Source organism: Heterodontus francisci, chromosome 17 (genome assembly GCF_036365525.1).
Source record: "Heterodontus francisci isolate sHetFra1 chromosome 17, sHetFra1.hap1, whole genome shotgun sequence".
Taxonomy (NCBI): Eukaryota; Metazoa; Chordata; class Chondrichthyes; order Heterodontiformes; family Heterodontidae; genus Heterodontus; species Heterodontus francisci.
Window position 1 is genome coordinate 16,905,363 of NC_090387.1, and position 12,026 is coordinate 16,917,388.

The window sequence follows — 12,026 nt, forward strand, 5'->3', positions numbered from 1 at the left end:
TTAACCAGAGCATTTTCAAGCTGACAGGCAATAACGAGTGGAGTGCCACAACGGCCAGTGCTGGGGCCTCAGCTATTTACAATCTATATTAATGACTTAGACAAAGAGACAGAGATTAATTTATCCAAGTTTGCTGATGATACAGAGCTAGGTGGGAATATAAGCTGTAAGGAGGACATAAAGAGGCTGCAAAGAGTTTTAGACAAGTTTAGTGAATGGGCAACAAGGAAGCAGATGGAGTATAATATGTGGAAGTGTGAGATTATTCACTTTGGTAATAATAGAACAGCAGAATATTTTTTCAAAGTTGTGAAGATTTTAAATGTTGCTGTTCAGAGACTTGAGTGTATTTGTACAAGAGAAGTTAGAGAAAGTTAGCCTGCAGGTACAGCAAGCAATTAGGAAGGTAAATGGCATGTTGGCCTTTATTGCAAAAGGACTGGAGTACAAGAATAAGGAAGTCTTGCTACAGTTGAACAGAGCTTTGGTGAGGCCATACCTGGAGAACTGTGCACAATTTTGGTCTCCATATTTAAGGAAGGATATACTTGGAGGCGGTACAGCGAAGCTTCACTAGATTGGTTCCTGGATGAGAGGGCTGTCCTATGATAAGAGGCTGAGTAAATTGGGCCTATACTCTCTGGAGCTTAAAAGAATGATCTCATTTAAACATACAAGATTTTGAAGGGGTTTGACAGGGTAGACACGAAGAGGTTGTTTCCCCTGGCTGGGGAATCTGGAACAGGGGCACAACCTCAGGATAAGGGATCAATTATTTAGGACTATGATGAGATGAAATTTCTTCACTCGGAGGGTTGTGAATCTTTGCAATTCTGTGCCCCAGAGGGCTGTGGATGCTCCACCATTGAGTATATTCAAGGCTGAGATAAACAGATTTTTGATCTCTCAGGAAATCAAGGGATATGGGGAGCAGGCAGGAAAGTGAAACTGAGGCAGATCAGCCATGATCATATTGAATGGTGGTGCAGGTTTGAGGGGCCGTATGGACTACTCCTGCTTCTATTTCTTATTTTCTTATAAGGTTGGTTAGTTGATATTTGTATACAACATGGAATGGTTTGATTTATAAAGTTGGTTTATAAATTTGGCTTGAAATATTTATTTTGTGATGCCTTTTATTATAGCATTATGGCCAAGCGAATGCTATGTTGGTCAGTAACAGAGCGAAGGTAAGGTGTGGGATTGTTGGTGACTAGGGAATTGGGGCTGAGTTTACTGGTATTACAGTTGGATAAGTCAATCATGGACAGCCCGGTCAGAAAGAGATCTTGTTGGTTTCCTCCTCCGCTGATCGCCATATAGCAAAACCACAACGAATCTTAATGTGCTCTTCTGAGTACTTCAGGGCTCCTCCAGAGCAGTCCAGGCAGCAGAAGCATTGTTTAAGTACCCTAATGGTATGCTCCATCACATTTTGTGTGTTAGCATGTCTTTCACTATGTGCAAGCTCTGCAGGTGTGCATGGGTTGCACACCAGAGTCATGAGCTATTTCATCCAAGGACAGCCCTTGACGCCCAGTAGCCACCCTTTGGTTTGACATGGTGGCTCAAATACAGATCGTACAGTGGACTGCTGCAGAATGAAGGTACCATTACTGCTGCCAGGATGCTGGACAGTGATCTGCATGTTATGCTGCATATGGTCACACACCAGTTTGGTTGTGGTACATCTCAAGAGTTGACATGAGGACACACAAATTGACTTCTGTGTCGTCAATGGCACCCTGCATCATGCAGATGCCGACAATCACCATGAAGCCGTGTGCTCATTCTGTCTACTTCTCTCTAGTTGGAGAAAATGTAATGCATTCAGCTCTCTTGGAATGCAGAGCTTCAGTGAGCTGTCTAATGCAAGAGTGAACAGTAAACATTGTAAATTGTAAGAGATATTGTAAATTCACCTGCTCCATCCTGGAAGGAGCCAGATGCATAGATGTCTATGGCCATGATCATCTTTACAGTCATGGGCAGTGCCATCCTCACTCTGCTCTGAAGTTACAGTTGTGGCTGCAAAAGGTGGAAAATTTCAATAAGGCCATCCTTAGTGAAGCAAAGACATGTGGTATACCACTCCTTACTGAGGTTCAGGTAGGAGAACTGCTTTCTGAACAACCTGGGCAGATGTGACCCCTGCTGAGATCCCTTCTCCACTTCTTCCAGCAGCTCGTCTTGCTCTGTGTCACCTGTGCTCTCTCTCCCTAGCAAGCTCTGGTCCAAGGAGAATGCATACTACTGCACCCATGTCTGGGAGCAAGTGGTTTGTGCAGAATCATTGAGGTCAGCACAAATGCCTTCAGCACCTGCCACACTACTACCTGTAGACTTTGGCAACGTTAAAAAAAAAACTCTAGGAACCACCAAACACTTCTACAATTAGAGCAACACCAGCAGAAATCAAACAGCTAGACAGAAGGTAGTTGATGATCCCTTTAAATAGCACAGTTGTGGGGGGAGTAGTTGGTGGCGGGGGGGTGGGGTGGGGGAGGGGGTGGCATCCTGCTGCTGAACTCCTTCAGCTGTGCAAGATTAAGAGCAGGCATTAGCTAAAGAGTTGAGCTCCAAAATGGCAGCGATATCACGATCTGTCTACTTCCGGCGTAGACTCCCTGTGTGCATACCAACGGCCTCATCAAAATGGCCTCTGGCGCAGCACACAGCAGAAGCCTGCGCGAGTGCCACAGACACCATTTTAGAGGCCAAAGGGCACTCAGAGCACTGAAAAAATGGGTCCTACGAGCCAAATTTCACAGACAAAGTGTACAAAATAAACGTGAATTAACTCTCCGCCTAAGCTCCTGCCCTGTCCAGTTTTGGACTAGCTAACGGCTGGCAACTCTGAAGTATCTCTTCTTAACAAATTCTACTTACATCAGTGCCATAAAGATATTTTATCAATAACACAATACTGGAGGATAAGAGTGGATTGAAAGGATTTTTTTCCCCGTGAGGATACAGTTACCACAACTCAGAGGTCAGGCACAAACTTAGTGGTCGAAAGAAACTGAAGGGGTCATCATGATGGAGTGCACAGAAGTAAAGAAGAACGAACTGATCTAGCCAACTAGAAGCAAGATCAATAAGTACACATAGCTGGAGAGAATGCACTGGAAGATTGGCTGGCAATTATAATGTCTACCTAGAGATGTGGGTATAGTGTACAGTCAAGTGTGCTGTGACCCAGGGATACTAGGATTGATGGGTAGAAATAGTAGGTCACCCATTATCAGGCTGCCTAATGTAGCAGAGAGAACTTCTTAGTTGTGACTGAAGAAGGATCATAAGGTTTAAAACTCAGTGAGTACGTGGTACACAGTAACCAATCATTATTTCTGAACCACCAGCTAGGTGGTGTCTTGGGATTAAAAGGTTGAAGGAGAAAGTGGTTTCCTAGCTAAAGATGCTGCTGGCCTAGTCTCAGAGATGCATGGCACAGCAGGGTTTAACTAACAAATTTAATAATGAAAATTAGAAGATGCAGGCTAAATCCGTTGGCACATAATGCACCCTAATCCTTTCAATAAAATTGAAATTCATGTGAAATTGGAAAGTTTGAAGTTTGACATTCTTCTATAAAGCAATTAAAAATCTACAAGAGCTTTATCCTTTAAAAAAATGAAGAAAAAGTGAGACAAATGATTTTTTTTGTGCACATTCTTGATTATTTTTATAACAGAACAATATTGGGGAAACAGACCGAGAGGATACTAAGACCAGCAATTGAAAGCACTTAACGTAACAGACTATCAACAGACTCAGCAACTTAACCAAGCAAGTTCTTTCAATGTTATTCATGATGCACATTTTGTTTCAAAATCAAAAGTTTCTTTTGTAACACATAAATAGGTGATCAATTAGCAAAGCAATAGAATTTTACAATTAGAATGTGAAGCAGGTAATTTTGACAAAACTTTCTCTTTGGGTATAACACACATTCAGGTATAATACTGAGTATGAGTTTCCAGTTTACAATAAACCTTTATGGCACAACAAAGAGAGATCCAGTTTAATATTACAAATAAATGTTACAAAATATTTAGGGTGCACTTACACATCAATTTCAGCTTTACAAGAAGATGGTTTCTAACAGTTTGCTAAGACACTGCAGTTGGTGTGTAAACACATACTGTTGCTAGTGCTGTCAGAGTAGATAACACTGGAGCTGATAAAGAGAAACCCAGAGAGGCTTGGAGTTTCACATGTGAACTACAGATCCCAGACCAATGTGCAAACATGGGCCGGGATTCTGCGGGCCCCCGGAGGTTGTGGGGGTGGGGGGCATGGGGAATTGCAAAAGGTGGTGGGGGGAGCAGCGGGCTGTCACCTCCCCATCACCCAGCGATCCTCCTGGGGCCGGGATATGCCAACTACTATTAAATGGCCTATTAAAGTCTTTAAAGGGACGGCAATCCCGCCTCCTAAAACTTTGACTCAAAAAGACCCAACGATCACTTGGGGTGGGGGGCACAAATGGGCAGAGGCAGGGTTCCTCCTGCCTTTTCGGCCCAGCGCCGGGAGCACCGCTTCCAGCACAAAACCCAGCCCATAGTTTCCCGCAATTTCGGTTCAGAAGCCCACAATGAAGCAAAGGGTTGCTTGTAGCTATGCACCAAATGAATTTGAGAAATATTGGATGTCCCTCTTAAGGGTAATGAACTAAATATTTTTCTTGGCTGATAAATGTTACAAATTGTTGTGTGCACATTGGCTCCAAGTGTTGTATCATCATACATACATAATGATGCAATATTAACAATCAGCCCAATTTGAAAACCAGGAAGTACAAACTGGTTTCAGCAGTGCTAGTACTATTTGGCATTCTAAACCAGAAACAAACTAAGAAGCCATTCACCTCAGTTCACTTATAAAGGCAAGCTTAAATAATTTCAAAATTGCTGGGAAGTGAAGCAAAATTGTGTCAGCTGTGGTTCAGTTAGTAGCACTCTCAACTCTGAGTCACAAGGTTCCGGGTTCAATTCGCACTCCAAGGCTTGAGCACAAAAATCTAGGGTGACACGACAGTGCAGCACTGAAGGAGTGCTGCACTGTCAGAGGTGCCATCTTTCGAATGAGATTAAACCATAGCCCCATCTACCTGTTCAGGTAGATGTAAAAGATCCCATGGCACTATTTCAAAGCAGGGCAGAGGAGTTATCCACAGAATCTCAGAATAGTTACAGTGCAGGAGGCGGCCATTTGGCCCATCGTGTCCACACCAGCTCTCCGAATGAGCATTTCACCGAATGCCATTCCCCACCTTCTCCTCGCAACCCTGCACATTCTTTCTTTTCAGAGAACATTCTAATTTTCTCTTGAATGTCTCAATTGAAACTGCCTCCATCACACTCTCAGACAGTGCATTCCAGATCCTAACCACTTGACAAAGCTTTTCCTCATGCGCTTTTGCTTCTTTTGCCAATCACTTTAAATCTGTGCCCTCTCATTCTCGATCCTTGCATGAGTGGCAACAGTTGTTCCCTATCCAATCTGTCCACACCCCTCATGATTTTGAATACCTCCATCAAATCCCATCTCAGCCTTCTGGTCTCCCAAGGAAAACAGTCCCAACTTCTCCAATCTGTCTTCATACCTGAAGTTCCTCAGCCCTGGAACTTTTCTTGTGAATCTTTTCTGTGTTCTCTCCAATGCTGTCACATCTTTCCTAAAGAGCGGCGCCCAGAACTGGACGCAATATTCCAGATGAGACCAAACTAGTGTCTTATACAGGTTTAACATAACCTCCTTGCTCTTATACTCTATGCCCCTATTAATAAAGCCCAGGATAGTGTATTCTTTATTAACTGCACTCTCAACCTCTCCTGCCACCTTCAATGACTTATTCACATATACACCCAGGTTCCTCTGCTCCTGCAGCCCCTTTAGAGTTGTACCCGTTATGTTATATTGTCTCTCCATGTTCTTCCTACCAAAATGAACCACATTTCTCCGCATTGAACTTCATCTGCCACTTGTCCACCCATTCCACCAACTTGTCTGTCCTTTTGAAGTTCTACACGATCCTCCTCACAGTTCACAATGCTTCCAAGTTTCGTATCATCTGCAAATTTTGAAATTGTGCCCTGTACACCAAGGTCTAGCTCATTAATATATATCAGGAAGAGCAAGGGTCTCAATACTCAACCCTGGGGCACTCCACTACAAACTTTCCTCCAGCTCGAAGAACATCCATTAACCAATACTCTCTGTTTCCTGTCACTCAGCCAATTTCGTATCCATGTTGCTACCTACCCTTTTATTCCATGAGCTACAAGTTTGCTCACAAGTCTGTTGTACGGCACTTTATCAAATGCCTTTTGTAAGCCTATGTACACCAGATCAACAGCATTGCCCACATCAACCCTCTCTGTTACCTTTTCAAAAAGCTCCAGCAAATTAGTTAAACCTAATTTTCCCTTAATGAATCCATGCTGGCTTTCATTAATTAACCCACACTTGTCCATGTTACGAGTAATTTGGTCCCGAATTATTGTTTCTATAAATTTCCCCACCTGCAAAGTTAAACTGACTGGCTTGTACTTGCTGGGCTTATCTTTACACCCTTTTTTGAACAAGGGTGTAACATTTGCAATTCTCCAGTCCTCTAACACCACCTCTGAGTCTAAGGAATACTGGAAAATTATGGCCAGTGCCTCCGCAATTTCCACTCTCACTTCCTTCAATATCCTTGGATCTATCTCATCTGGCCATGGTGCTTTATCAACTTTAAACATAGACAGCCTATTTAACACCACCTCCACATCAATTTTAAACCCTCTCGTGTATTAGTTACCTTCTCTTTCACTGTGGCCTGGGTAGCATCATCTTCCTTGGTAAAGGCAGATACAAAGTATTCATCTAATATTCAGCTATTCCCCCTGCCTCCGTGTGTAAATCCCACTTTTGGTCCCTAATCGGCCCTATTCCACCTTTTACCACCTTTTTACTATTTATATGCCTATAGAAGACTTTGGGATTCCTTTTTATGTTAGCTGCCAATCTCTTTTCATACTCTCTCTCTGCTTCTCTTATTTGCCTTTTCACTTCCCCTCTGAACCATCTATATTCAGTCTGGTTCTCCATTCTATTATCTACCTCTAATCTGTCATAAGCACATTTTTCTTATTTATCTTCATCTCTATCTCGTTTGTCATCCAGGAAGCTCTGGATTTATTTGCCCTACCTTTCCCCTTCGAGGGACTATAACTTGACTGTGCCCGAACTATCTCTTCTTTGAAGGTAGCCATTGTTCAGCTACTGTTTTTCCTTTCAACCCTTAATTGCAATTTATTCAGCCCAGGTCCATTTGACCCCATTGAAGATGGCTTTCCCCCAGTTAATTATTCTTACTCTAGATTGTTCTTTGTCCTTTCCATAACCAACCTAAACCTTATGATACAATGATCACTGTCCACTAAATGTTCTCCTACTGATATTTGATCCACTTGGCCCACCTCATTCCCAAGAACCAGGTCCAGGAGTACCTCCTCTCTCATTGGACTGGAAACATACTGCTGTAGAAAATTTTCCCGAACAAACTCCAGGAACTCCTGCCTCTCTCTGCCCTTTACACTACTACTATCCCAGTCTATCTTTGGATAATTAAAGTCCCCCATTATAACTACTCTATAATTCTTGCATCTCTCTGTAATTTCCTTGCAAATTTGTTCTGGCCAATATTTATCCCTCAATCAGCATCACAGAAACAGAGTATCTGGTCATTATCATAGTGTTATTTGTGGGAGCTTGTTGTGTGCAAATTAGCTGTCGCGTTTCGTAAGTTACAACGGCGACTACACTTCAAAAGTACTTCACTGGCTGTAAAGTTCTTTGAGACAGCCGGTGTTAGTGAAAAGTGCTATAGAAATGTAAACTCTTTTTTTTTTAAAAAACAAACAAATCTGAAAAAAATTGGTGTAGTGCTGTAAAACATGAACTGGTGACCACTAACCTGTGTGATTCAGATGATACAATAATTACTCTTGAAGGTACTGAACGGCGTAGAACATCTTGAAGCAGCTGTACCAGGTAGAAATGGCCCAGGTGGTTAACTTGAAAAGTGGTCTCTAGGCCATCCACCGTCAACTGCCATGGAGAACCAAACACACCAGCATTGCAAATCAATACGTGAAGAGGTCTGCAGAAAGAACAAAATGTAAGTATTCTAAATCTTTAGAACAGCGAGCAGGAGCAATTTAAAAAAATTAATGATGGCGTTGTGAGGCTGTAGTCTGAAGCAGAGTCAGCCTGAATGTTGCTGTTTTAATAATGGTGAAACTGTTTGCATTTTCTGTCATTTCTCTGTGAAGCTGACAGCAAATTCTGGCGTCTGCATATGCACGGTTAAACACAGAAATCCAGAAGGTACTGTCAGTGATTCCCCACTCCTCTCCACAGTGCGCTGTTGAAGTCCTCGCAGATAGTAATCAATTAGAAATCACTGAGTTGACACAAACTTCCGCTTTTTACAGTTTATTCTCACTGTGAAAAAGTTGCACCTTGTTTTAATGGTGCACTGTCATAATTATTACTGAACAACCTCTCTGGGTCTGAACAAGTAATTTTATATTTGCGAGTTTCAAATTCCTCTATTCCGTGATAATCCCATTGATTTTTAAAGTACTAAAAGATACATTCTAAAAGTTTGTTTATAATATTTCAGTCTCTACTTTATGTCCCAATCTTTATTTCGCTTTTTGTAAAATTATAAACAATGGTAAATCTTGCTTGTTGCTTCCTGGTTTACTGTTTCTGTGAGAATTCTGCAATGTGACTGGCTGCTTAGCCTGCTTGATGACATCACTGTTGCTGGACGCCAGAATGAAAGTAACATCAGGAAAGGTGAAATTCATACCAGAGATCACGTGATTTTTGTGGGCAATTTCTTCAAGGTTAGCGTCGAGTGCTGTCACTTCGCCACTGACTGCAAAATCCGAGCCAATTTATAGGGACATGGGAATAGAGCAAGCACATGGGATTAGGGCTACTGCTCATGTGGAGGGTATGCAACAACACAGACTTTGGGCTGAGTGGCCTGCTGCTGTGTTGAGATTTCTATGCAATTCTGTGAAGCTCTCAGAATTCAAGACATTTTAAACTTCACAACACTCATTCTGAAAAGAAACCCTATCCTCTTAAAAGAAAACTGTAAAGTTTACAAGATAAAGATTTTTTTAAACTATATCTTTCCAAAAATGCCATAAACATTGTGACTATTTGCAATATGAACAGGTAAATTATACTGAATTTTATTTCAAGTGATCACTTTACTTCTCAGCAGGTCATAATTGAAGCTATCAATCAAGATGTCACTGCATGCACACGATGATGACGGGAAAAAAGCACAACTAACATATTGTTAAACTGTGTACAAGTCCGTACAATTTAGATTTCTTCTATTTCTTCAGAGGGTGTAGTGATGGTAGTTTACTCTGAGAAAACTTTAGTGTCATTCCAAACAATCCTTTCGATATTTAAGTGGTATTTTGGATGAATTGTGTCATTTTTGATGTTTAGAAGTAGCCTAGCATTTCGCTTTCTTTCCTCAATTTTTAAAGCTGCAGAGATAAATAAAACAATTAGTGCAACTATTCCAAAAATTTCAAATACTTACAAGTCCATGCTTGCAGTACTTTAAAAATATATTTAAAATGTATTGCAGCGATCAGTAGCATTGAATTTCTCCTGTAGAGGGCATAGGCGTTCATTTCAAGATCACAAAGAGGAATCAGTCTATGGCAATTGGTGGGTTTGTTTCATGCATCGTGGAGAATACAATAAGTGAAATCAACGGTCAATTCTTCAGCAGCTCCCACACCCCAGTTGCGTCGTGCAGCTCAAGGTTTGTGAGTAAATAACTGGGATGTGTGAAAGGGGCAGGGTAGGAGACAAGAAGCAACTCAGAATATAGATCTCGTCATTATGAATGCAACTGTTATTCAGAATTCATGGAACAAATTTATTCCACTATTCCACTTTGTAAATCCCCAGTTGTGACATAAATTTACCATCCTCACCATTTTTATAAACTAATCCAAGCACAACATAGCAAAAAAAAAGTATTTTATCTGAATTTATTCACTTAAGATAAAATTATTGTTTTATTGTAATGTGCTAAAGTAGCTACAAGAAATAGCAAAATGTGGATCTCTGAGAAATCCTAACAACCCAAGGGTCCTTTAAAAATTTATGAACATTTGATAAGAATAGTACTACATTTTCCATAATGGTAATTTTACAATGAGAACAAAATGAAGCATTTAATTTGCAGGCATAAATGTAGGACTTCAAGTTCAGATTTTTATTGTTATTAATATTATGCTGAACAATTCAAATTCTGCAGAAGTGTGCCATTGTCAGTCCAACTGCAGCAAATAATAAACAGATTTACTCCAGTGATTACAAAGGAGCAATGAAAATGGTCAGCTCTTCTCATTCCAGCAGTTACATAAAAGAAGCTGGCTAAACTTCATCATTACTTTGTAATCTACTTGCAAAATCATGAAAGTGAATAATGTTAAACCATTTCAATTTGCCATGTGTGCACTTCCAATCTTTCTAGATCATAACTGACATTTGCATTGTCACATTGTTTTGCTAAGTCTCACAAAATTCAACCCAAAATTATCTTAGTGGAACTTGGATGCAAATTCCTTTGGTTTCCAAGGTAATCATTAAATGGATTCTTTGACCTCCACACACACATACTTGACTGCCATGCTTGCCTCAATATTCCTCCTTTTGCTGTTTTCACTCATCTGTTAAGCAAGATTTCAGAAAACCTCTTCTGAGCCCATTTTACACAAGTGGCAATTTTGCAGACCAATTTTCAAAACCTTTACAACCTCATGGGTCAATTTTCAGAATGTGTTTGTTCCACATTTGATCCTGCAGTGGAAATGTATGCTTAAAAGTTGTTGGAGCAGAAATCACAAGGTCCACATACTTTTTTGCTGCAATGGACAGAGTGAGGGAAAAACAGGCAATTTTTAAAACAGCTGTGACACTTTCCTTTGCAGCTGATTCTAGATTTTACAGGGTTATTTATAGCTTCATCATTAGCCCAAGAGCCAGGCAAGCAGGGTTAAAATTGCATATAGAATGGCTGAGCACTTGGACAAGTATCAGAGTAGGGATAAAATAAACTTTTTCTGATTGACGAGATATGACAAAGTGCGTTCCCCAGGAGCCCCAGCTTTTCAACATCTACATTCATTATCTGGATGGAGGAAGAGGGTGCTGTATATCCAAATTTGCAGGTGACCCCAAGTTAGGAAGCACAGTAAGTTGTGTAAACATGACAGATGGGGCTCAATGTGGATAAGTGTGAGGTCATCCATTTTGGATTTAGGCATCCCTTTACATAAATCACCAACAGCTAGTGCAAAGAAATAAAATGTAACCAAAACGTTTAATGCCTTTAACTCAAGGGAGTTAGAATTCAAAAGTGAAGACATGCTACTTCAGTTGTACACAGCCTTTGAGTACTGCATCGAAGCGTAGTGCTAATTCACCAGAATTACACCAATTTAGCACAATGATACCGGGGCTTAAAGGGTTAAATTATGACAGCAGGTTATATAACCTTGGTTTTTACTCCCCCGAGTTTAAAAGGTTAAGAGATGATCTAATTGAGCTGTTTAAAATGGTAATACATTTTGATGTGGTAGATACAAAGCAACTATTTCTACTAGTGGGAGAATCCAGAACAAGGTGGCATAATCTTAAATTTAAAGCGAAGCCATTTAGGAGTGAAACCAGGAAGCATTCTTTGCACACAAAGACTGGTGGAAATCTGGAATTGTTTCCCCCAAGGGGTAGTACATGCTGGGTCAATTGAAAATTTCAAGACTGAGATTGATAGATTTTTGTCAGGTAAGGGTATCAGGGGATATGGAGCAAAGACGAATAAATGGAGTTGAGGTACAGATCAGCAATGACCTAACTGAATAGCAGAGCTGGCTCGAGGGACTGATATTCCTAATACTTAAAAATTGCCAATTACTTCCAAG

General features: G+C 40.8%; 1 protein-coding gene across 3 annotated transcripts in view; it reads right to left on the reverse strand.

Annotated features, from left to right (window-relative positions):
* wwox (WW domain containing oxidoreductase) overlaps nucleotides 1–12,026 on the reverse strand; it is a 1,122,031-nt gene that overhangs the window by 679,406 nt on the left and 430,599 nt on the right. For all 3 annotated transcript variants that reach the window (XM_068049087.1, XM_068049088.1, XM_068049089.1), the window contains exon 7: nucleotides 7,967–8,152. In XM_068049087.1, coding sequence (XP_067905188.1) covers nucleotides 7,967–8,152 — 186 coding nt within the window. The remainder of the gene's footprint in view (nucleotides 1–7,966; nucleotides 8,153–12,026) is intronic.